Below are 27,378 nucleotides of genomic sequence, written 5' to 3'. Positions count from 1 at the left end.
GTCTCTCAAGCGTCTGAGGTGGTAGAGACGCTGTCGGGCCTTTTTCACCACGGTGTTGATGTGACAGGACCATGACAGGTCCTGCGTGATGTGAACTCCGAGGTATTTGAAGCTGTCCACTCTCTCCACTGGGAACTCGTTGATGACGGGGTGGGTTTTGTGCTTTTTTCATTTCATGTGAACCCCCACTGTCACACTTGCCAATCAATCAGAATTTGACCCAAGAACAACTGAGCTGTTGGGTTTTTAGAGTACAGCACATTTAGTAATTGAATCGTGTCAGAAGCATTTCTTAAAAGCAGAATGAAGTGACTCAGTAACAAGATCAATACCAATCTCATGCAAGTTCAGAGATGAAGTCAGGATGTGGATCGCTTAGCTTTGCTTTCCTTTTCTTGAGTTTTGTTTTGATGTTTTGAGGCACACATCCAAAACTCTCAGAGGGAGAAGACAATGTCAGGCCCGAATGGTCCAACCGAGAGCCAGGACTTCACTAACTAGGCAGTTCAACAATGAATAAATGGACAAATGATGAATGAAAGCTCTGGAGCTCAGATAAAAACAAATGATAACAGAAAGGGAGAGAGAAGCCAGGTTGGAGAGACAGAAAGAAAACAAAGAGAGACAACATCAGTGAGCAGGCGACATGGTTTTTATAGTTATTATATTTCATCTAAGGACTTTGTTTGAAAGGGGTCATGAGAAGAACAAGAAGAGGTAGTGGTGCAGTAGTCTAGTGATGTGTTTGCCTGAAATCTTCAGCAACACACCTGCATGATGATCTGCAGGAGAAGCTACACAATCTTGGCTGATTAGCTTGTGTGTCGTCTGATGCAGACATGATGTCATAAAACACGTTATGAGTGGAAGCATGCCAAGAGAGTGAGATTCATGAGAATGTAAAAACAAAACAAAAGGTCCGGTTTCCAACTAATCATGCAATCCACTGGGGCCCTGTCTGAGCTTGAGACATCGTTTACTGTTTCTTTTTTCCACCTTTCCTTAAATGTAATTAACAAGAAGTCGGAATCATATAAAACACATCATATAAAGGCAAAAGAAAATCTTCTTCTCATTATGATTACATATATACATGAACGTGATCTTTTAAAAACATCTCTTATAGTAGCATCATGTATATCAGGCGCATCATCATATCTGTATTCACCATATTTCCCCGTTATCATGCTAGCTTTCCCATTTCACACAGCATCTGTAGCTCACGCTTGCCCTCTCCCTAGAGACTCTGATATCAGCCAGAGTAGAGGCCAGTGGCATATGTGATTGATGACCCAGAGAATCTAAAAGAGAGATGGACAGATTCCTTTTATCAGGTCTGAGATCTGACTAGATTAAAACGCAGTTCTACATCACCTCCTCCCCCTTTTTGGCATTCCCCTAGCATCCACAATCCCTTGTCAGTCACCTCACTTGATGACTGAAAGTTTGTCCCATCCCCTTCTCTGACCTCTCATCATGCCTCTCTGCTCAAAGGGAAGGGGTGTGCATATGGCAGATTGTGCAAGACTTTAAACAGTCACTTCTAATTGAGTTGAGGTCTGCAAGACAAGTCTCATAGGAGCATTCCTCACACCATTTGTACAAAGCCGCCTGGTTAAAGGGAAAAAAAGCATGAAATATGTTGAAACATGAATCACAAGCCAGCTTCTGCAACTCCCAATTTTTTCACAATCAACCTGTGAAAAAAATGTGCAGATTGAAGAAGGGAAAATCTTGTGTGCTGATTAAAAGAAAAGAGACAATCACCCTCATTCACGGGCATGCAGCTGCCTCATTGTCAGACGGCAGAGTGGGAGATTTTTGTAGAGGTGCTGAAAAGACGCCTCAGTGAAAAGGACCTGCGTTTGTTTTTCAGATGCCTTAATGACTATATGTGATTAACACAAATTATCTCACTTATCGCAGCTCAACAGGCTTTCATAGACAATCTCTGGGTGCATTCTCCACAGTGCTGCTTAACATGCATTTAATCAGACTCAGCAATGACCGGATCGCTCATTCTCAGTTTTAGATTATCATTTAAAAGAATACAGAATTATGGAGTCGCAGAATGTACACCTTAAAACATCAGAGAACATCTGTTCATGTGACCCACACAGCTAAAAATAGGTCCAACATAGACTGTAAAAAGAGACTGGACATTACCGTTTCCCATATTTTCCACTTTGTTGTTGATTCTTTTTTTAAATAGCTTGTAATTGTTCTGACTAATGAGACTGATGGTCCTCCAGTTTAAACCAGGAAAAAGAGAAAAAGGTTTAAAAAGCAGTGTACTTCCTGGAAAAATGTAATTTTTAGTGTGTTTTAGAACTGAATGCTGAAACAAACAGCACCCAGCTGTCACACAAAGACGCTGTTATATAATTTGCACAGTCTTAGGTTTTGTTCTTCCATCTGGCAGACACAAGGTTGCAATCAAAAACATTACAAAAGGATAAATGCTATTTAACACGCCACAGTTAAATCCTCCTTTCGCGTAGCTTGATTTGACTCGGCATGGCCCTTAACATCAGCATTTTATATTAAAGAATCTCAAAATGCAGCAGCACAACTCTTGTCAGTCAAATAAATTAATAAATAAACAGAGAATATTCATACTTGTCATACTAACAAACCACCCTGCTCGATCACAGACTTGTCTCATCTTTTTACTCTTGACAGTCATATCATTACAGCAGTCATTATAACATTAAGATTATTGTAGCAGTGAAATATGCAATGATCTTTTTCATTTAGCTAGATGTATCGCTTTTCCATTGAAGGTGGCAAAGCTCACCATTGTCCGTCACTCGTGTGTTTTTAACAGTTTCTATACAACCCTGCAGTTCTTCAGCACAGAGGAGTGAGATGCACACACTTGTTGGTAGGGCACATTCATTTGTATCCTGGACTTTTCATTCAATTTGTTGGCAATAATAATATAAAATAATGTATTAGCACCACTGAGAGTCTGTTCTTTAGCCTGGACCACAGAGAATTTCTAAACATGCCATTATATGAGGTCCCAATTCCAAATCCTTTCCAATCAACATCTGTTAGTGAGTTTATAGATTTTGTTTTTAATCATCCAATCACACTGAACCTGCAGAGCCATCTGTGAGGTGAGCCAACCAGCTTACGTTTAAGCTGCTGCTGTCTCTCTGGACCAACCGCAATGTGACCCTGTGACCTCTGCAGGCACAGAGAGGTCAACAAGTCACAGACGACAGTCCGGAACTCACTGTGGGGGCCTTTTTTACCCTGATGAGGGTTGCATGGTTATAGAGTGCTTGTTGGTCTTCAGAGAAATGTAAAACTGCCCTAGAGAAAACAGAGGATGGAGATGAAAAAAATATGTTTTGTTCTGCAGCTGAAAGAAAAAGAAAACAGACGAACGCGCTCGGACAGGAGGTCAGTGAGTGCAAAATCTCTGTCAAACATGGGAAAATTTTTATCTGCTGAATGACTATGAAACTACATTAGATTAACTTCAAATGCTGTAATCTAATGTGGGGGTGAAGCACCATTTCTTTCCCTCTCTTCATATGTACTGGGGCATTATTGTGGAACGCTGGGACACATAAAGTGTCTATTGTGTTGTATATGGTATATATTGTAGTATATATATATTATACCATGATGTAAACATTTGCACATTTTAACAAACAGGAGAGTTATGGTTCGAGCCAGCCTCAAGTGGACATTAGAGGAACTGATGTAGAGGACATAAGCCATAAATTACTCAGAGTGTAGCCCTGATAAATGGGGTTGCGCGAGGAACGGCATCCAAAATAAAATCTTTGCCAAATCAAGCATGTGGATCATAAAGATTGAGATTTTCATACCGTATCGGTTGGGGCCCACATTAGCAATGACCACCTTCAGTGCTGCTGACCAAAAGTCAGAAGAGTGGAGGTGAGAGCAGTGGCTTTAAATGTTGGGACTATGATGGGTTAAGGGAGAGAGCTGGCTGATATGGTGAAGAGAAGGAAGGTTTTTGTTGTGTGTGTGAGACACAAGAACAGAATGATCACAGCAAGAGTGAACAGGAAGATTTTCAAGATTTCAGTGAGAGCTGCTAGCATGTATGGTTTAAAGATGGTGGCACTGACACAAAGACATAAAGCGGAGCCGGAGGTGGTGGGGCTGAAGATGTTAAGGTGTTCCCTGGGAGTGACCAGGATGGACAAGATCAGAAATCGATACATATCAGAGGGACAGCTCAGATTGGGAGCATTAGAGACAAAATTAAGGTTGCTTTGCAGAAGCAAGATAAAGGACATTTTGGTCAAAAGTAGAATATGATGGAAAGCAACAGGGAGAATTCATGCATGTGGTGAAGGGGGCATGCAGAGGTGCAGGTGTGTGACCCTTAAAGGGAGCAGCTGAAAAAATAGTGCTTATAATGCTTAAGAGAAGATTTGACTTTAAACATATCTATCTATCTATCTATCTATCTATCTATCTATCTATCTATCTATCTATCTATCTATCTATATAGATTAGGGCTGAACGATATATCGCATTTGCGATAATATCGCGACATGATCAAGTGCAATTTTCTAACCGCAAAGGCTGCGATTATACTCTGGACATGTCCAAATTCATGGGCTGCATCCTCCTGAGGCCGCATTTGTAGACCGATTACGTCACAGCGACGCGCCGAAGGCTGTCCAAATTACTACCATATCCCAGAATTCATAGCGCGGCCCAGCCAAACTCCAGTTTCCAACAATGGCGGCCGCTACTAAGTTTTAAAATTACTCATACTAATCTTTCTGGGTCACAAAATAAACTTTTAAAATATTTTCAGGCGAGAAAGTAGTTGTGTAAACATCAAATATCTGCTCGGTTTATCAAGATATCCCATATTTGCAAAAGTGCTTCGACGTTTTCGGAGGCGTCTGCTACCCACCAGCTCGACAGCTAGCCGGGAGCTCGAGGGTTACTGATGCGGCCGAGAACGGCACAACTCCCGGCACATCATTTTCAGATCACCGCGGAGTTTCGCTGCTCGGGTTAAACGTAATATATAAGTCACTTAGACAACCTAAAAATGTTATTGTTGGGCTTTTTTCAGTGTTTTGTTTGTTCGTGAGTAAATCGGTTTGGCTGAGATTAAAGTTATTAGATTAGATAAAATAAAACTTTATTAATCCCCCGGGTGGGTTCCTCCTTGGTTTTCACACAGCTGACTAAACGTCAAACAGAAAACTTATTAAACAGAAGTATGAGACAGTCGAGAATTTACACCAGTGTCTGGTTATATTTTAGATAGCAAGAAGCAGACGGCCGAGTTTATTAAACTCCACCGAGACAGCGGTGACGCTAATCAGAACTAGACCGTCCAATTTCACGCCTTTAAACTTTAAAGGCGTGTTTGTGTGTGTGTTTATACAATTGCTATTATGTTTGCACTTTATGTGTAATGTTACTGACTGCAGAGATCAGTAAGATGTGTGTATTTTTTATTTATTAGTTTTATTTATTTAATATTATTTTTTAATTTAATGACTGTCTAGTAGTTCACAGATGTCGAAAAACTGAGTGTGGTAAAGCCACTGATTTTTTTTATGTATATTTCTGCAATCTGCACATTGTACTGACTTTCATTTTAATGTTTACACCAGGGTTCCTTGTCAGCACTTTATGCTCAGATGTTTGTAAGCTAAAAATAAACTATTGTGTATGTTCAAATATACTGTTGTGATTGAAGAAGTTAAATAAAAATGTCAGTCATCAATTCATGCATCACCTCATGTCATCATAACAGAGGTCTGTCTTCCAGGAAAGAACAGTTTAAAATTAATGTAATATAGTATTGGCCATACTATATGATGTATTGCTTGTCTTTGTTTAATAATACAGAAGACAAAGACCTTAAAAAATAATCGCATATCACATCGCAATCGCAATATTGGGGCAAAAAATCGCAATTAGATTATTTTCCATAATCGTTCAGCCCTAATATAGATATAGATATAGATATCTATATATAGATATCTATATATAGATATAGATAGATATATAAGAGCCATTTTGATGCTAGGAGCATGTCACTCCAGTTTGACATTTCAGTAACGAGCCGGATATGCCGATGCTGTTGTTGGTAGGTTGGGTGAAATATGTTTGAGGCAGTATGAATTGTGTTAGCTACTTCATTGAAAGACAATGGAGGACAAGATGTTGTGTGTAGTGTCACCCACGTGCTTCTGCATCACTATTGTCTGCCCTTCTTCAGACAGAGACAGAGGGGCGAAACGAGGGGGATGTGGGTGGGAAGACGAGGAGGTGGTGGTTGACTGCTGTGAGTGTGTATGTGCATGTGTGTGAGTGCGCTTGCAGGGAAAAGCACAGACGGCTCGTGGTAATTTGACGTGTGTCCCTTGGGATGTTTGATGGATTAATGCTAAGCAGCTCCCTCTTCCAAAGCACCACCTGATCTTTGGGGCTCGTGGGCCATGTATAAAAGACTGCAGAGTGCTGAGCTCAGCTAGTCCAGACATCTCTCTCTCTCTCTCTTTCTCTGTATGTGTGCCTCTGTCTCACCCTCACCACTTTCTGTCTTCCTCTCCATCCACTCTGTGCTATGCTCTGTCTTTGCTGCTCTTTTCTCTTTCTCTTTTGGCGTTGAATAATTTCCAAAAAGATTTTTTTCCAGCATCCTCAGCTGATTGGCCTTTCCAAGAAGGCCACCTGGAAGCGTAGTTTTTCTTATTTTTCCTGTTCAACTGCGTGTTTGCGTTTTATTCTAGGAGGTTTAGATCACTTTTTCATCAGGGGAAAATAAAAATGCCACGCTCCTTTTTGGTGAAACTGCCAAAGATTCACGATTTCTCCTCTTCCAACCACTACTATCATCATCAACATCAGCAGCAGGAGCAGCACTGGGATGACTCTTACACCGTGACACATGCCATCACTGAGTCATCCACCAACTTGGCCGTGCATCTGAGTGAAAACAGTGAGTAAATGTCTCTCTGAGTTGCGTTTTCTACTTTGCTGTGTAGGTTGTAGACTGATTTGTCTGCACAAAGTGTTTCACATGGTTTTCCTCACAAGGAGGAAGAGGCAAAAAATTATTCCTCAAACAAATAATAAACAGGGATTTATACACAAAGGGGCTACGTCGTGCTTCCTATATAATCACTTTTGGAAACCCCCAAAACCCTACAGCCAGTGCTCACCCACCTACTTCAAATGGCTCTGGACTTTTGTTTTCTAACTCGGCAGATGCTAAATAGTATTCAGGTCATGCTGGCTAAATCGGCTTAATACTCAGACCAGATCACACAGTAGCCTTTGGCTTTAATACTATTGTGTACGTGAATGATGAGCCGTGCACGCGCGGAGACACTGATGCAGACATTTCTCAGGTCCAACAAGAAAATAAAGATAAAAACTCAGACGAAAGCAGATAGCCACGTGGGATTGTCGTGTCCTTAGATGGTGCCGTTGCCCTTGACTCTCCTCTTATCACCCCCCCCCCCCCCCCCCACCTGCCCATTCATCTCTCCATCTCTCTCCATCTGATCCTGCAGGATGTTGGATAGCCAGAGGGAGTAGGATTGCAGCAACACAATCCATATGTGGAGCAGTGAGAGGTTATGGAACAGGGTTTTTAGAGGATGGGTATTGACTGGAAAATAGAGAGTGCTGCAGGTAATTCAATAACGTGAAACTTGAGCTGTGCACTGGCAGAGGAGATTTTCACCTGTGGGATTTCTACAGAGGCTGGGTGTGAGAACAATATGTTGTGTGTTTAGATTTAAGAAATAAAAAAGTATTCTTTGAGTGGATTTACCCCCTCCCCCCTTTTCACCCACAACCAACATCACATGTCTTGTGTTAGAGTTGAATAATTTGTCCTCAGATTTAGGATGCCAGCTGTCTGCTTCCCTTTGTGTTCCATTTTGTGTGTGTTTGTGTGTGTTTGTGTGTGTGGCAATATACCACTGACTGCTGCTAAGATCAGAACCCCCACCAACCCCCACCATACCCACAAAACACTCTCCAACCCTCCCTTCCCTCTTTGCCAAATTGCAGACCCCCACCTGTCACTCAGTCTCCCCATTACCATACTCATGAACACTCTCACAAACATCACAGATGGGGAATGATCTGATTAAAACGATTTAGTGATTGAGGGGATTCACTGCATAGATGCTCTGTTTTGATCATCCCTCCCCACCCGTTCCTTCTTCCAAAACACATTTAGACAGATTGCTGCTGCTGCAGCTGCAGCACTCTGACAAGAAGGTCCAGGCTGGCTTGCACTATACGTGCCTGACTCTTGATTCAGAGTCAGCACATTGTGTTTTCATTTATTTAACTTTGTGATTGCTCTCAATGGAGCCACTGAGAATATCGACTGAATCAGAAAGGTGCATCACAGATTCATTAATATTTCAGTCTTAGAGCTTGCTAAAGCTGGCACTTACAAATAGTTTCCTGAATAGATTTCATATTGAGGTTGGGGTAAGAAGGCACTTTTCTTTTCCATGTAGTAATTCTAGAGTCTATATTAAATATGTATTTTCTTTCCCAGGGTACATCCAGGATTACATCATCCCGTCAGTGTTTAAGCGCACAAAGGAGTCAAGTCATGAGCAGACTGGGCTCACAGCAGGGCCCCTGTACTCCCCAGGGGGCAGCAGCGGGGAAGAGTTCTCTGACCACGACATGGAAGATCCGGACAGCCCCGTTTCTAGCACCACAGTTGAGTCGGACGGCAGTAGCCCTGAAACGGAGGCGTGCACAATCAGTGGCTTTCTCATCTCTGATGGTCGCTCGCGCCGGAGGCCTAAACAGAGATGTTCTCACATGGAAGGGAGCCATTTGGACAGCAGCGAGGGAAGCAGCTCAACAGATTGCAGCCCCGCCAAAGGGGAATCCAAAGGACGTCACGTGTGCAGCGAGTGTGGCAAGTCGTACGCCACATCCTCCAATCTGAGTAGGCACAAGCAGACTCACCGAAGTCTGGACAGCCAGCAGGCCAGGAAATGTCCTACCTGCCACAAAGTTTATGTGTCTATGCCGGCTCTGGCCATGCACATGCTGACCCATGACATGAAGCACGAGTGCAAGGTGTGTGGCAAAGCTTTCAGCCGGCCTTGGCTCCTGCAGGGTCACATGAGGTCTCACACTGGGGAGAAACCGTTTGCCTGCGCTCACTGTGGCAAAGCCTTTGCTGACCGCTCCAATCTGCGTGCCCACATGCAGACGCACTCAGCGTTCAAACACTACTCCTGCAAACGTTGTCGTAAAAGCTTCGCGCTCAAATCCTACCTGAACAAGCATTACGAGTCGGCCTGCTTCAAAGGGCAGTCAACAGAGGGTGACTGCAGCTCTGAGGACTGAAAGGAAAATCCTTTCTTCTTTATATGTTTTTTTTCTAGTTCAAATATCTAAGTCAGACGACGGCTCGCGACTTCTCAGACTTTTCAAATGCATGTATCAAAATCCTGCCTTTTGACATAAGCAATAACCTCACAGTAAATTCTTCAGGAAACATGTAGAAAATTTCATAAAAAATCTCAGTGTTGATTACAAATGCAAAATATTTTATATTCTTTTTATAAATTGCAATAATTTACACATCACTATCATTTGATATATCACCAAGCTCTTAATTTATCTCAGATGGCTTGGTTACTTGCATAATGTATTTGCATATTTATTAACTTATTTAACTATTTATTTGCCAATTTGAAGATTATTTATTTATTATGGGTTAATGTATTTGTCAATTTAACATGTTTAAGAAGCCAGGTGCTGGATTTGATGAGAACAAAAGCCAAAGTATACTCTGATATAGTATATTTGCCTGTCTGATCGATTTGGTGATGACAATAAAAACCAGTGAGTAACTTCCCTTTGCTCATGTCTGTGGGTATATGCAAATACAAAACATGTGTTATGGCGAATGGGATGAGCCGTGTGGAGGAATTAAATCCAAGCGCAGGCACTCATGGAGGTGTGAGGGAGAGTTACTGTAAAAATAAAACACAAGGTGAAAATGTGAAACAGAACTAAAGATAACCTGAACTGGGAAAAACTAAACTACTAAACATGAACATGAACATGGGTGAGCGGAGGAACATGAAGTTAGATAGCAGGGCGAACAAACGGATGAAACTGACTGACAGACAGACCAGCAACTAGCACGCGAGCAGACACGACTTAAATACACACAGAAGAACACAGGGAGATTACACACAGGTGGTGAACACAGCTGGAAGTAATTGACAAGATGAGACAGGGGAAGCAAACTGAATACACTCACATGAGACATGGACCTACACAATAAAACAGGAAACAAGAAGCACTTCACAAGGACGCTGACTTGACACTGAACTAAACCTACATTAAACACAAGAACACAACCTGAAAACAAAACCCTAAACCAGAATAAACTGAAACATAGATTATAATATTCAAAACAGGATAACTAAAGAATCAGAACATCGACCATTATACAGATAAATACCAAAATACAAGAAACCGACATGCTGTGTCAAATGACCCAGAACCGTGACAACATGTTCATTTGAACTCTGCAGGTCCAACATTGTGCCATCTAACAGTATACCTGCTTAAATGGCCTCACTTGTGTCAATAACTGTTACATCTACTCAGTTCAAATAGAGTGACAGTCAGGTCATAAAGTGCCAAAGAGTCTGTTGTCATATCAGTTAGTGAAGTAAGTTTACCCACAGGCTGGAGAACCTTGCAGTATGCAAGGTTCCAGGCACAGTACAGCAGTCAGTTCAATTCAATTCAATTTATACAGCACCCAATTTCAACAACAGTTGCCTCTGTGCACTTTATATTGCGTGGTAAAGACCCTACAATAATACAGAGTAAGATAACTCCCTAAGAGCAAGCACTTGGCATGAATGGGGAGGAAAAAACTCCCTTAGAGCCCAAGCCTATTGCTGAGTATTCAGGGTCACCTGATCTAGCCCTAACATAAAGTAAATAAAATAAAATGAAACACAAGCAAACTGGAAACAACTTCACACAGAGAAACAAAATGAAGCATGCTACTAAGAGTCAAACCCTACAAAAAGCTACAGCAAAGAGTATATTCTTTGTCAAAAAGGAAAGCTTTAAGCATAACTTAAGCAGAAGAGGGCCTGAAAGCTGAGGCTTTCTACCTTTAAAATACCCTAGTAAAACACAAGTAAGCCTGCAGTCTCAGAATGAAGTGCTCTATTGGGATGATATGGTACTATCACATCATTAAGATAAGATGGGGCCTGATTATTTAAGACCCTGTATGTGAGGAGAAGGATTTTAAATTAAATTCTGGATTTAACAGGAAGCCAATGAAGGGAAGTGAGTATGAGAGAAATCTGCTCTCTCTTTCTAGTCCCTCTGAGTACTCTTGTTGCAGCATTTTGGATCAACTGAAGGCCTTTCAGGTAATTCTTGGCACAGTGTTAATGGAGGCCAAGGTAATGCCATCCAAATTAAGTATAAAATTAAAAGTCATCCAGCTCTTTGTGTCTTTAAGACATTTCTACAGTTTAACTTATTGGTGTCTGACATCTGGCTTCACAGACAGATAAAGCTAGGTATCGGTTGTATAGCAGTGAAAAAAAAAGCATGCTATGCCTTCTGATATTAAGGGAAGCATGTATAATGTAAACAGAACTGGTCCTAGCACTGAACCCTGTGGAACTCCATAATTAATTTTAGCGTGTTAAGAAGACTCCCCATTTACATGAACAAATTGGAGTCTATTAGATAGATATGACTCAAACCACTGCTGCGCAGTACCTGCAATACCTGCAGCTGGATCAAGTGATGGCTTTTTTAAAAGTAATGTTTTAAAACTACTGCCACCTGTGGTAAGTAGCCCAGTAATAGAGATAGATTAATGATTAATTAAGTCTGATTAACTAATGATAGGACATCTTTGAGGAGACTTATAGGAATGGGGTCTAATGAACACGTTGAAGGCTCTTTCACTGAATTTAACTCTGAGACAAAGAGTTGAAAGAGATATCAGTGGTACAGAAAGTAGCTATATATTGATTGTTTGTGAGTATTTCTTTCTAATGGTTAAAAGTCATTACAGGTCAAAATTAAAGGAATGTTTTGTTCAACAGAGCCTCTACTCTTTGTCAGCCTTGCTACGGTGCTGAAAAGACCCCCCCCAGAAAAAAAAAATTAAAAGAAAAGAAAAGAAATAAATTTAGCTAAAATAAAAGCCATGTAAAACATAAATAAGCATGTTTAAGTGTAATAATAAATAATACTTACTCTTTACCTGGCACTGGTAAACAGATTTATTTGTTGACCATTAGAAATGGAACTGTAATCCTGACATTTATGTTTCCTAATTCTAATTCTAAACTTCCTGACAAACAGATCCAGTTATTTTTCATGTGGACCCTTTTGACACATTACATAAGGAATATCTCAGAGTTTCAGTTGAACTAAGAAGTGATTTTGCACTTTAAAAATTTGTTCATGTCACATTTTATAAAGAATACAGAAATAAGTAACAGAAATATGTCTTGTCTTCCAACCACTCGCATTTATTCTGCTGTCTCTGATCGACTCACACAGGTTGATAATTTCTTGGTCTGAACATCTGCTGCTGGTTTAGTCGGATCTTTGTGGCTTATGTCCTTAGATGATGTGATCCCTGAGAGACTGCATACATAAACCTAAAAAGAAAAGGACAATTTCAGAGTTGTTCTTCTTCTAATGACCAGCAGAGGGAGGAAAAACACATAAACACTACACAGCCACATGCTGGCCTCCACACTGATGGAAGTGTTAGGCCTGTATGGTTATCATGAGGATTAAGAGCTACATTCAGGAATGAACAATGTTTGTCAGAAGTGCCCATGATGATGTGTACTATTTACCCTTCCTTCATAGATCATACAGCAAAACACTGCAGTATGGTCACAGGATGTGCTCTGGGTCAGGTGTCGTGAGAACTGGGCTCTTGGTTTAGACGAGACAGAGCTGTCCTGGGGCCGCCAACTTCCCAAGGGAAATGCAAGTATGTATCTCAGTAGACCACAGACTCGAGATGGCTATTATGAGACCTGATGGCTACCATTTAAAACGCATATTCAAGTTATTTATGTATACATGTTTAAACACAGACCACATACCCATATAGACATCTATATCAACCGGTGAATTTATAAAGCAACAAAATTTCAAAATTCCAATTCCAAATTTAAAACTGAAAAAAAAAGAAGAATTTTGCTCTATAATTTGTCATTTATAAGCCACGACAGGCAAAATAATGAATCTTACATGATGGCCACGGTAAAAACGCCCATGTGTGAAAAATATTTCCTTTCACACTGAAAGATTTCCCTTCTCGGCTTCATGACATTTTGAATGTTTGGATTTGGATGGCTTGCTGGCCTTATTTATATAGAAAGCAAAATGATTGACACAATGGAAAAACTCACTGCAAACAAATCTAACAAAATAAAAATATTTCTCATTTAACTGTGAGTCATGGTGTACAGTGGTGAGCACTGTTTACTTGCAAAAAGAAAGCTCCTGGTTAAAACCCTGACCCCATTTGTGTATAGCTTGTCCCCCCACAGTTCAAAGATAAGCACTTTAGGTTAATTTGTGTGGTTTAAAAGTGGCTGATAAGAGCTAGATGAAGTGTACTGAGTGAAGTGTTGTGTGGTGAAAATCTAAAGCTTTTATATGGTCAGTAAGAAAAGTGCTCTATAAATGCAAGTACATTGCCCTGTAGTTTTGTTTTTTAGTCTCGGAACAAGACTATGTGCAGTACATGTTGGTAAACATAAGAATGCATTCCACTGCAGACAAAGGAGTAGAGCACCACTGCAGGTCAGAACTGCTTGCCAATCAACATGGAAGATATGACCACTGTGTCCTGAGCAGGTGACTGACCTCAAGGCCAAAACAGCTCTTTTTATAGCCCCCTTTGTCAGATCTGAAGCCATATCACTTACATCATGTACTGTAAGACAAGGTTTAATAGCCAACTTTTAGATCACTCTGGTGCGATAAACTCTGGTGACCCGTGCAAGCCTTTGCTCAGAGGTCCCAAGTGGCTTTGGAGGAAACCAGCTTGGCTGGAGCTCAGCATGGTATTGCAGCCAGCAGTGAGATTCTCCACAAGAATCACTGCGTGTGAGTCAAATTCCTGTATGGCAAGGGGTTGATTTGATGTTCTACCTATTTAGGATCCTTGAGGGATCCCGTGGGAAATGATGACACTCCTAGTTCTTCTACTCTCAAGTTCAAGGAAAAACTACTTCTTTACGGTACTGGAACTCGGGACCAATTTCTAACAATGATGTCATCTTCAAAACAAGAGGTGAGCAAAATGCATCTGCTTATATTTGTTGAACTTTTACTGACTTCACCTCCACACCTGTCTTGCTTGCTTAAACTGTCACGAGGCATGTAAGATAATCAGAGAGAAAAGAGGGGAAATGTGAGTGTGAAAGTGGAGTCGTTGGAGGAGGATGGCCTGTGTCTTATCTGGAGGTCACACCAAAGGTCAAATGAAAGATAATCCTGTTGCTTCCATACTGGGAGAGAGGGTTTACAGTAGCCTTTGTTCGCATGAGAAGTGCTGACTATTTTATCCAAGGAGACAGCTGGATGATGAATGTATTACATAGTCACTGTCTGGATTAACTGATGGTTTCAACAGCTACATTAGTCAGTACTGTGGTGATAAAGAATACAGAATTCTTTAAGCTGTTAACATCCACATTCCCAGAGACCTGTTTGTTATTTGCAGGGGGTCAGTGTTATTATATAGCACACCAAAAACGGAGATCTCATAGCACTAGAAGAGAGTTGTTGCATTATTTGACTAAAAAGGTTTCTCCCTGTTTCTGACTGAACTGTAGACACTAGTAGTAAAGCACAGAATTACCATAAGAGCAGAAGTAGTAGATCGTTCTTGTCTGCAGGATTGATCCCTTTTTAAACACTGTTTTGCTTTAAGTTCCAAATGTTACCAGTCAGGATCCAATTTGAGTTCTGCTGTAAGGAATTTTACATGTTGATCACCCAAATAGAAAATGGTGCTTGCCCAGGTGATGGTTTACAAAGCAGGGACCTTACAGTTCTGCCTAGATGCTCTGTGTGTTTGTAAGCCTGAAACTCTAAGCGAAACCACAACATCAGATCCAAGTGTTCAGAAATGAACTTTAGAATCTGTCAAAATGTACAGTGTTCATTTTTTTAGGAGCGTGGCAATGATGTGAAGTCATTGCTTAGCCAAAACTTTATTTGTTCAATATGTCATCATTGAGTGTTGTAGATTTTGCTTGTGAACGAGCAGTTTATGCAAAAACTGAAAACTGAAAAGTGCATAAAGCAATCTGCAGCCAGTCTTAAATGGCAGCCATATTCTAAAAAGTCTAAAAATATTTAATTGCTTTTGCAACCTCGGTCTCCGTTTTAACACTCGTTTCAAATTTCAAATAGGAATTTAAAAACAGAGCAATCCTTTACATCAGTGGTTTGTATTGAGCGCTGGGTCTTTGGATGCAAGCAAAGTGACAGTACGGGAAGAACACTTAGTGTGGTGGAAAATCATATGTCTGTGAGCATGTTTGCCAAAAAATATTAAGGTTTCCTTTTCCATTTTGAACTCATAGCAGACAGTTCAAACTTTGTGGACTTGCAATTTATTTGAGGTTATTCTCAGGTTTAATTATCTGCATATATTTCAAAGTCAGCTATTTAAGGGAAAATTTGCACTTACATAATTATTCTGTACATACGACACAAAAGAAAATAAAGATAACAATTGAAATGTTAAGTTAAAGTACAATGATCAAAACTTGATATTTCTTTTGATTTATGACAAAATATTGATTTTAGTGTACTGCTACTCACATTGGTTCTATCATGTTAAAGATGAAATTTAGTTCAATATTGTGTGTTACAAGCAGCTGCTCTACGTTTTCACATCAAAAGAAAAAAAAAAAACCCAACACAATTTGGGCAGTTCTGATGATTGTTGATATGTGAGAGACAAGACAGACATTTGGTTTCTGTGCAAATGCAACATTATTAGAACAATGACTTCAGAAGATCACTGTTATTGCTTTGGAGCTCTTCCAGGTTCACAGTAGTTCTTTATAAAGACACTGGAGATGCTCTTTTCATGAACATTAAACTCCAGTAAAAGCTGTTGCTGCGGCTCCTCCATACTCTTAACCTTCTGCCACCCCTACCAGTCTCTGCTGTATTCCCTTTAATAAAGCACAAACACATGCATACAAAAGCACAAGCACACATAAATGTCCCTTTGCAGCAGGTTGCAGCTGGCTGAGCAGGCTCTTCTCCCTCCAGTGCAGCTGTTTCCGATGAGTCAAGGTATCTGACTGCAGTTTTTCCCAGCAGATTCCCTCACAGGAGACACCACAGCGTTAATGCCGACAGATCTTGTTCTCTCGTCACTCCACTTTATACACCAGGAGGTATAGCAAAAAGGGAATTTACTGCTTGGAAAACCTGAATTGCTTTTATTTTTATTTAAATGTGTAAACTATATTTAAAATGAAATAACACTTTCCTGTTGGTGTATATTTATGATGGGAACAGTCAAGGTATAATGCTTGCTTCCTTTGTTTGATAAAAACACAAGAAACTGACAAATAAGTGCTTAAGTATGTCTTTTTCATTCATCATGTCATACCATTTCAGAATGTTGACATCAATTCTTAAAGCATCACTGAATATTTCTTGTCTGGTATGGTGATGTTATTAATGTGGGAAAAAGCTCCATGACAGTAGAACTAAAGGAATCATAAGATATTTCTATTTAATTCCACTCTCTTAAAGTAGAGTGGAATTAAAGTGGTCAAAATACAACCTGAAGAACTGCAGAACGCTGTGATCGTGTGTAAAATGCAAATGAAAACAGAAATTTGATTTAAAGCTTAATTCAATTACACTTGACTCTGTTAGAGAAAACCCAGACCAAGTGTGATTTTCAGCTTTTATCATTTGTGTTTAGATCCACTTATTCACTCTACCTTTTTTTGCTCTGTTGCTGTTTGTACTGGAAAGATTTTTTGGTGGACATGTTTTGGATTTAGCAAGAGAGTTTTTTTTGCCTTCTCTAGCTAGCATGGAACAACAGTTTAAACTTGCTGCTAAACCAAGACTTTGAAAAAGGGCTAAAACCTTTCTGTAGACAAGTGCTAGCTGATGATGGGTTTATCAGCACAGACAAAAGCTTCATAATTAGGCTCTACATCCATATGCAGCAGGTTTTGTGTTGGAAATGCAGATGGAAGTGACATGTGTAACGTGCAGTATTTTTCCAAAAGTTGAACTATTTTCACCTGAAGGTGCTATGAGAATAGTAAAAAGGCTGTGTGCTGTGGGTGTTGAAAGCTGTCAATGCTGAGCTTCATAAGCTCTCTATTCTATACAAAATAAGTGCTGACAATGGAAAAACAGCTTATTCACACATACTTTTAGGGTAGGTAAGGTACCATGTGCAGGAATGTTCAGCAGGTGTCATTAATCAATAGACGGTAACACAACTGCAAAAATCAGACCTTCTGAGACTCTTCAGATTGCTTCTTAGGGCCTGCACAGTGATTTCCATGTAAAGAACACATGACTAACCCTAAACTATAAAAGCAACAACATGAATAGGTTATGATGCTTTTGGAGCAACTTGCATGAGTGCTTTCATCCAGTCCCCACTAGCTAAAAACTAGGTAGCAAACTAACTAAAGTTAGTTTTAAAACAGAGTCTACTAACAGCTCAAACAACCAGGTTCTAGCACAAAAACAACTCCATAAAAACTCAAAAGTTGTATCTACTGAAACCTGTCTGGACAAACAAAAATAGTAAATTGGGAAAGGTGGGGTGAGGACCATCAAGGTATTCAATTCATGATAGAACTTTTGTTTTCAGAGTGACATCCAGGTCGCTCACCCACTACCTAACTAACACACAGAACAGCAGAATGATGAATTCACTCTAATTAATGCCATTATTAAAAACTGAATATTAATAATCAGCCAGGAAAGCAGATCATTTATATAGATAATGTCACATCGGTCAGATTATCCTGTAATACCTGCATTACCTAAAAGAAGCTGTTACTAACTACACTTTTCGCATCTTTCCTGACACACATCCAACCTACTAGCTTTGCAACCTTAATCACCTCAACAGACATTTAATGGCATTCCTTTAAGTTGATGTAGGAGGTGAGGGGTTTGGGGGCAGGTGGGGTGAAGAATTTATGGTTCCAGACTGTGAAAGGAGAGAAAATGCAGTGGGGTCGTGTTGCCGGTTGGCAGAGCATGGTAAAACACTGTGGTGTCCCGCTTTATGAGTGGGACCAGGTTCCGTGTAGGTCGTGGTATTGTTGGTGCAGCTGAGCTGGGGGCCCCCGGGGGTCAGGACTTGCAGTGTCCAGGTTTGATGTCTTGGGGGATTGTGTTTGTAAAAACAGGCCCTTTGATGACACTCAGTCAACCCCTCCCTGCTTACTTAAATCCTAACAGCACCAGTCAATCTGGAAACCATTTGCTCGGTTTCCATGGGGAAAGGTTCAGGCTTGATCACCTCCAGCATCTGCTGAGTGTTTATTTACCCACAACACTTAACCCATTAGACAAACTTTAATAGGACAACTGTAGAGCCACTAATCACATTGGCGCTCTAAGGACATGAGCCAGCAATTGTGCTGACTGTGTTGTTTTTAAAATCTGAGAGAACACAGGTGATATGGATGCATGTTATACATCAGTTCTTATGAAGACAATGAGTTTCTGCCATTCTTGTAAAAATGTTTCAGTGGTTTCTTGCGCTGATCAGCTGATCAACAGTCAATCAAAATACATTAAAACACTTAAAAGTTGTCGTTATGTGAAAGCTTTGTTGTTTATTTCACATCCTCTTGTAATTGCTGGCCTCATGGGATTTCTACACCTAAACGAAATTAGACAAGCTGGAGCAACTTTGGCTGAAGAGACAAAGAACTTGAAAGGAAGTTCAAAATTTAAGAGGAAATTCCAAAGTGCTGAGCTGATGAGATGTTCGCTAGCTATATATAACTGCATTTACACCGTGTCACCAGTCACAGGTAATTTCAGACAGTTGTATTTCTAAAAGACAACCATTCTCATGGTGCCTTGGATGATAGTGGTGGAGAATACCTCTACAATGGTCCTCTAAAGTCTGTACAGACTGTTTACTGTCAACCATAAAACATAAATTCAGCTTCTTTATTTATATGAAGCAGCAATGTACTAACATTCAAATCCTTTGTTACAAGTTATAGATACATTTATTTAATTTGTCAATTAAATAAATGCATTTAAATGGTAAATTAAATGTTTCCGCCCCTGTATGATTGTAATAATGCAATATTATGACTGTTCAGCTGCTTAATTGTTGTTGCTCATTGAGTCTAATGATGAGAGAAGTCTGTTACTAGTGTATCCTCCCTTCATTTAACTTATAAAGCTCAAAGTTGTTCATTTTGTTTTATGGGCAATGTGGAAAGTGCAGTTTGTGCACTGCATTGATAGGTGTTTTAAACTGACATTGTGACTGCATTCGTTTTATCTGTTAATGATGCTATTGTGTTATTATTAATAACTTTCACTTAAATGTGACAAATATTGTGGACTTTATGTACGACACCTTTTTGGACTCTACTGCTACTAGAAAAGAACCTTTGTTTACAAGAAAACTGTTTAACTACCTGAGGTTTATAGAAACGACCATACAGTGAACATTATTTGAGGATCTCATATGTTCTAAAAATCATCAAAGAATCTTGAATATCATCAAAAATACTGAAAAAGCACAGCCCTGTCCTCATGTTTTTGAGTGGGGTGTATTTTCCCCCATTTAACCTTCAAATGGTTCGCAGATAATGATACATGTATTTATTTATTTAACTCGCAGACAGTGTCATGTCACATGACCTGTGTATAGCAGAAGGGAGACATTCAGAATGATACTTAAGGCTCAGGGCATTTGTGTAACCAGCTGTTTCATGTTGTGGCTTGCTGAGATATTGTTATATTGACTAATTTACATCTTTGCTCAGTGTTATTTCAAACAACGTACCATACGGTCTAAAACGACCCTAATCTCCAGTAGCAGACAGATAAAGACCAGATCAGATTTGTTTTTATTTTAACGATCGGCACAATCGAGATTTGTCATCTTCTTTTGTGCCTTTTTGCTCTACACTCTCCATGTGACGCGTCCATTTGTGTTACACATATCATCAAATGAACACCAGACTTTAAGAACGAACATTTGGGGAAATGGAAGTGTCTGCATCTGCTCCACCCCTCACGTAAAGCTGGCAGACTACTGTATACTGTATAAGAGCCCTGCCTGTCACGCTGACTATCACACAGGAGGAGGGTGTCAGAACGTATTGGGGAAGTCTGTTGGCTTGGAGCTACTGCAACTTTTACGCACGACTCTTGTCTCCATGCCGCTGTTTTCCACTTGAATATAAGGGATTGATTTCCCCGCCTGCCTTTGAGTAATGGCTTTCACTATGCTGAGACCCGTCTCCACGCACCCTTTCTCTTACCCCGCGGACCTAACCTTGATGTCGGACGACGAGGAAGGGAACCGCAGCGAGAGTGACGGCAGCACCGATCAGGGGTACGGGCGGGAGTCCGGTGGAGTTGTAGTCGGACAGCGGAACGTTGCCAACGCCAGAGAGAGACACCGGACCCAGAACGTCAACACAGCCTTCACGGCGCTGCGGACGCTCATCCCCACCGAGCCGGTGGACAGAAAACTCTCCAAAATCGAGACGCTGCGCCTGGCATCCAGCTATATTTCTCACCTGGCCAACGTGCTGGTGGTAGGAGACGGAAGAGAGGGCGAACAGCCGTGCCTGAGTGCTGTGTACAGAGAAGTGAAGGGGGGTGGGCAGGGCAAACAGCCCCGGACTATCTGCACATTCTGCCTCAGCAACCAGCGCAAAGGGGTAACATACTCAGAAGATTCTCAGCTCACCAGCATACACGACACTACATTTATTATGTTCTATACTTTCTGCCTCGACCGATGCGCACACGTATAGCTTATATTATTAAAACCAGTCTCACTAAATCCGCGTTCTGTGGAATACAGCTTCTATTCGGGGTGAAAATCTATTTACAATTCCTGCACCATTCCTGCAGCAGGACATAAGGAAGGATGCAATTATGGGCGTTGCTAATTCCAAAAGGTTCCAATATTTATGAGAAACATACACGATGGATACACACCGTGCTGGACTTTCTGATAAACAAACACTTCAGAAGACATGTGCACTTAGAACTTACGACGTGTCCGCTTTTATCGACAGATGAGGAAATACGAAAATGACAAATTCAGAAAAGAGCTTTGGTCAGATTGGTAAGCACAGCTTAAAAAATAGCTAGTAAAAAACCCCAGTATATTAATTGTTGAATATTGTTTTCAGGTAGTGTAGACCTGACAATGTGCTTTAATGAATTCTAATGAGTGATTTTTTTAAATTCTGTTATTTTGCAAATAATTTGAGAGATTAATTTAGAGACTTTAGTGTAAAGCATATAACGCATTTTTACACTGACAACCGTGTTTGTGAAAAATCTAATCATTTATAAGTGTCATATCACAACTGTGTAATTGCAACGATCCTGAGTGCAATGAGTTACTTTCCATGGGTGCGCAGAGATGATGACGGTACTGAAACTGAAGGTGATTATTCATCTTTGTTCACAGGTGAAGGACAGACGAGACTGTGTGAAAATGCATGGAAACAGTGTGAGACAGCTAAGTCGACGATGAAAGTGTCTAAACTGGAGCAGTGTGGGATTTTTTTTCTTCCTCCCAGCAGATATTCCTAGAGACTTGAAGCATCTCAGCACTACAGCAGTCCTCTTACTTTGTGAGGCTTTGTCTGGTTATTTAGTGAGACAGGAGGATTGCCAAGTGAACTACCTGTATGTCTCCAGCAGTTGCCAGAAATCCAGTACACAAATTGTTACTGTTTGGGGTATAGTGGATAAATAATCTGAAATTATAACATTGTGACATACAAAGTGAGCAGCACTAAGAAGGTTACTTACATACATACATTAGATGAACAGATCTTACATGTTAGGGGAACAGAAATCCATACTAACCCTAGATCCATGATGGGGTTACACTTATGTACAGCACTTTGGATCACTCACCTAAAGTATGATTACTAATAGTTGGAAGCTATGAACCAAAACAAAACAAAAAATGGAGAATACTTTAAATCTGTAACATCCTAGAACTCTGTGTCCAAGAGTACTTTGTTTTGTACTTTAAACATTTTCAGTACAAGTACAATTCACTTTGCATACTCAGCATTTACAGTGACTCATATCAAATTGCACTTACAATGAAACTGTTGAGCCTTACCACACTGATGATAATAACCAGTGCTTTAACTATTGAGTAGAAAAAGATGCTGCTGATTCAAAGAGTAGTCCATCCAAAGTAGTCTTAAGTTCCTGGAAATATCATAAAGAACATAATAAAAATGTCAAGTAATCCATGAAAATGTTAGTATAATTGCACAGTTTTTAAATATAATTTGGGATAATTTAAAGATATATCAGAATACATGATTACATGTCATCTGTTATACCACTATTACCTGTCAAGCTAATTGACTGATTGATTATTGCACGGAGCAATAAAACATATCATCAGTGTTTTTTACTGGTTCCAATTTACAAATATGGGTTTTATCATGCACAAATGTTACTGATGTCATTCCTATTTGTGATTAAAAACAAAAGAAAACAAACAAACAAACAAACAAAAACAATGGTTTGGTCTGGTCTAATGAACATTCACAAACACTTTGGTGCTGGTCCTCAAGATGTTTGTGTGAAGCTTTTCTCTCAAATAGATCTATGCACCTGAATAGTTTCTGGAGTGTCAGAGAAGATATCTGAGAGGCAATGATTTTATCTACATGTTTTTATCTACTTTGAGATTAAATTTATTTTTACATAGGCATGGCTCTCTTGCATTTTTCTGCCAACATAGCAATAAGCATGTGATGAGATCATTAAAGGTCCCCTTTGCATGGCCTGTTAAAGGTTTTTTTTTTATTGGTGATGCACAGAAACTGTTTTTGTGACACAATATTTGCCATATTTTGAAATAGGTTGGTCTATAACAAAGCTGAACAAAGCTTACAATTTGTTTCCTGGGTAGGTTCACTCAATGTAAGTAAATAAACTGAGTTTAAGCAATAAATAAATAAACAATGTCAACATTTCTCTACTTGTTACAGACCTGTAGTGGTAACGTCTTTATAGTTTTGTTCATTCAGGCCCCCAGCCAATACAATAGAGCCCAAAGCAGAAAAAGGCTAACTGGTTATCATGCAAGAATCCATGATCAACTCATTTCATCAGAAGTGGTTTAATTGCATGTCACATTTACATTGTTGTCCTTTGTTTCTCTTTGGCAACTTTTTTTTAATAAATAAAAATTGCATACAAACAGACCAGAAGAAGAAAAAAAAGCTTTTTAGATGCGCTCGTAGTGATAACCATGAAATTCCATTCAAGGCCCACCAAGGCAGTTCTTGATATTTCCATCACTTCTTGATGGAAATATCAAGAACTGCACAAGTTTATCCATGGACTAGAAGAAGAGACAAAGATTGAATTTTGGTGGTAGAGCTTCAAGTTTCTTCATAAACATTTGTAGTCTCCTATGAGAAAAAAAGGCCTAATTTGTTTACATGACCTATGCTCCATTCACAGTTTTGCAAATTTGGAGGCAGGGTCTACACAAATAAAGAAATCTAAGGACTGATCTGTGCATAACTCCACTTTGGTAGTATATCATTTTAGTTGGGATTCACATGTGGTGTTTATCAGTCACGGCTAATATCACCTACCACCCTGTGTGCAGACAAACACAGCTGCTGCTGAATGTTAATGTTGTGGATTACATCAGAAGAGCAGCGCTCTGGCCACATGAAGAGGCTGATGGGAGTACACCTTTTTACAGGGTTGAAGGATAAATGCCTGCATATTGACTGGAAAAATCTGCATAGTATAACTGTGTAACCTCAGACAATGTCGTGAGAATAAAAGTGTCCACTGTGATGGATTATGGTACTCAATCTGCAAGTCTGCAAGCAGATTAGTTTGTATGTATGTTAAAAGATTAGATTGTTCTTTTTTTGTTTGGTAAATATTCTTACAGTTAGGTCCATAAATATTTAAACAGAGAGAACTTTTTTCTAATTGTTGTTCCCTACATCACCACAATGAATTTGAAATGAAAAAACTCAGATGGAGTTGAAATGCAGACCTGCAGCTTTTATTCAATGGGTTGAAAAAATTGCGTAAAAATGTGAGGAACCAAAGCAATCTTAACACAATCCCTTAATTTCAGATGCTCAAAAGCAACAGGACAGATTGAATAACTGAAAATAAAATGTTCATTTCTAACACTTGTATGAAAACCCTTTGCTGGCAATGACAGCCTGAAGTCTTGAACTCATGTATGAACTCAGATGTTGGGCTTCCTCCTTTTTAGTGCTCTGCCAGGCTGTTACTGCAGCGGCTTTCAGTTGCTGTCTGTTTGTGAGCCTTTGTGTCTGAAGTTTAGTCTTCAGCAAGTGAAATGCTCTGTTGGGCTAAGATCAGGTGACTTGGCCATTCAAGAATATTCCACTTCTTTGCTTTAATAAACTCCTGAGTTGATTTGGCTGTTTGTTTGGGTCATTGTCCATCTATATTATGAAACACCGTCATATGACACTGTCTTAGCAAATTCTTGAGGCTTATGAGTGGCTTGCAGTGAACTCTCTGTATTTACGTTTATGCAGTCTTTTCTTTACAGTACACTTGAATGTCGATACGCCTAACCCTCCTGGAGACTGTTGCTCACTTGGTTGGCTGTTATGTAGGGGTTTCTCATCACCGTGGAAACTGTTCTGTGATCATCTACCACTGTTCACCAGTGCTTTCTTTCTTTCTCAGGATGTACCAAACTGCAGATTTTGCCACTCCTAATATTGTACCAATTTCTCAGATGTTTTTTTTGCTGTTTTCACAACTTAAGGATGACTTGTTTCACCTGCATGGTGAGCTCCTTTGACCGCATGTTGTCTGTTCACAGCAAAACCTTCCAAATGCAAGCACCACAACTCAAACCAACTCCAAGCCTTTTAAATGCTTACCTGATAATGACATAACAAAGAAATTGCCCACACCTGTCCATGAAATAACTGTTTTGAGTCAAGCATCCAATTACTTTTGCTTCCCTTAAAAAGAGGGAGCAAAACCCCTGGATGAAGGGTTTAGGAGCTGAAACTCCTAAACCCTTCATCCAGTTTGAATGTGGATACACATTATGTCCATTATATAACTATAACTGGAATATGTTTCAGTAAACAGGTACAAAAGCTAAACTTGTGTCAGTGTCCAGATATATATGGACCTAACTGTACTTGTGTTCTTGCTTAGAGCTACAGTAGAAGTTTAATAAACACAACAGTCTGTAAACGAAGCATCTGACAGTGAAAAGGAAACAAATAGTCTGGCTCATTCCAAAAGTAATTTAAAGTCACCTCACTGTTAGATCCTTGTTGTTTTGTACAAAATCAGTATGTAAAAACAACAGTTTTGCTTTTGCAGTAGTTATATGATGAATCCTTCTAGGCTTTTGTGCCAAGCTAATATATCTTGTACAATTCGTACATCTTGATCGCCGCAGCTGTTCTATAATGATTGTGTTATATCAGTGCAGCCACAAAGAGTTCCTGTTTAATACGAGTCAGACTCGGGAACATTTTTAGAGCTTTTTAAAATGTCAGCTAGAATAACAATTAAGATTAGCTTAATAATAACCAAAAATGAAGATTGTAAGAATTTTTTAGGGTCTGAAACACATTTGTTGTGGTTTTTGTGTTGTTTGTTCTAGGTTCTAATTAAACAATAGTAAGATCTATACAAATCTATGTAGGCTTGTTTATTCCCATGATACTAAGGCCGAAACACTTTCAGCATAGAAAGACTGTGCTATACCAGAAATACCATTTACAGTATTTGGTTTGTTGCTAACTTATAGACTTGCAGTGTAGTGGATTTGGGATATTTGGAGAGTCTAACTTGCAATGCCATTTGCTTCTAATTACAAATCAAGGCTATATTTTTCAAATATAGCCTAAACTAAACGCTTTTTCACATTTTTAAGTTTTGAAAAATGAATTCCTAACAGTGCTGTGGTTTGTTTTGCTCCAACATTCCCTGAGTTCTTTATTTTGCGCTAAATAATCTAAAAACAATGTCTGTATGAGTAAACTGCAATTTGTCTCACCGTTGCATCTTGTGCAAGAATGCTAAATGTTGCCAGCAGATTGTTACTGTAGACAATCTTAACAATCCTAATCTGTGAAAACAGGAGATTTGTCTATAATCTGAATTTTTAACTAGTTTTCAAGTGGTTTTGTCTGGTTTATATTTCTGACCACATGCCCTTGGTCCCCTTATGACACCACATGTAGCATTCTTGCATGTAGACAGCATTTTTTTAAGTTTTCATTCCCACATATAGTAGTGCATATAGTAGAACTCAAAGTTAATCTTGATTTATTATATGACTAAACTGAATCCTCTAAGTCTCGAAGTGATGTTTGGAGGTACACCCCTCTGAAAGAAAGTTATTGCAGTCCTTGGGGGCAGCACAAATAACTGCACACTTGCATAAAGCATCCCAACCCTCCATTTCTCTCCACCAGTCAGTGCTAAAACCTAATTAGAAGCTGCTGTGTGAGCTTATCTGATAACTGTAGAGCTCTGTGGAGCTCGATAAATGGCTCCCAGCGGCCTTTGTTCCCCCTGACAGGAAGATGTCATAGAAGCACAGGAAGGGGAAAAAAAGCTCCAGTGCTCGACCTTACTGACACCCTCCCTGTGGGGCCCGAGGCCCTGGGTCACTGCCAGTTTTGACATCAGTCGGGGCCCAGATGGCCTGTTACACTCATCTGATGCTTATTTTAATTCCTGGATGGGAATGTCTCCAAAAAGACAGTGAAAATCAGTCAACAACTGTACAGTGAACTTACTGTAAACTGTCAGCTAGCATGATATTTATGGCACACACAATCAGTACTATATAACCAGTTACTTAATTGGTTTTGATAGCTGTGACAAATTTACTGACCCAAAACAAGCAACAATAACAGACTTGAATAGTTATGGTCACAGTTAAACAGAAAGGGAAACATTCACGTATATTTCTAAATGTATTTCTACACCTTACTAATAAATCAAGGAGTAAGGAAAATGCTTACAAGTGCCCTGAAACAAGAAGCCAACTGACATGTCATATGTACCATCAGATGCAGG

At 39.7% G+C, this 27,378-nt stretch overlaps 3 protein-coding genes across 5 annotated transcripts in view; all 3 read left to right on the top strand.

Moving 5' to 3' along the window:
- LOC146669067 (uncharacterized) overlaps positions 1 to 27,378 on the top strand; it is a 576,742-nt gene that overhangs the window by 503,804 nt on the left and 45,560 nt on the right. The gene's annotated exons all lie outside the window — the stretch shown is intronic.
- Positions 58 to 11,804, top strand: LOC146669074 (transcriptional repressor scratch 1-like). 2 transcript variants are annotated; one of them, XM_085405492.1, is made up of 3 exons: positions 58 to 3,411; positions 6,874 to 6,964; positions 8,549 to 11,804. In XM_085405492.1, the coding sequence occupies exons 1-3, from the start codon at positions 3,355 to 3,357 to the stop codon at positions 9,358 to 9,360; spliced, it is 960 nt and encodes a 319-aa protein (XP_085261618.1). In that variant the 5' UTR covers positions 58 to 3,354; the 3' UTR covers positions 9,361 to 11,804. The 2 variants fall into 2 exon arrangements, with proteins under 2 accessions (XP_085261618.1, XP_085261617.1); XM_085405491.1 differs by having other exon boundaries at positions 80 to 3,411; positions 6,756 to 6,964; positions 8,549 to 11,801.
- On the top strand, positions 20,173 to 23,017 carry LOC146669073 (transcription factor 15-like). 2 transcript variants are annotated; one of them, XR_014911672.1, is made up of 2 exons: positions 20,173 to 21,394; positions 21,746 to 23,017. XR_014911672.1 is itself a non-coding variant. In XM_085405490.1 (2 exons), the coding sequence occupies exons 1-2, from the start codon at positions 20,529 to 20,531 to the stop codon at positions 21,809 to 21,811; spliced, it is 519 nt and encodes a 172-aa protein (XP_085261616.1). In that variant the 5' UTR covers positions 20,309 to 20,528; the 3' UTR covers positions 21,812 to 23,017. The 2 variants fall into 2 exon arrangements, 1 of the variants encoding a protein (XP_085261616.1); XM_085405490.1 differs by having other exon boundaries at positions 20,309 to 20,981.

Source organism: Rhamphochromis longiceps, linkage group LG5 (genome assembly GCF_057381845.1).
Source record: "Rhamphochromis longiceps isolate RC_006_pf linkage group LG5, R_longiceps_female_GT1.1, whole genome shotgun sequence".
Lineage (NCBI taxonomy): Eukaryota > Metazoa > Chordata > Actinopteri > Cichliformes > Cichlidae > Rhamphochromis > Rhamphochromis longiceps.
This window is presented reverse-complemented; position numbering and strand designations above follow the sequence as displayed.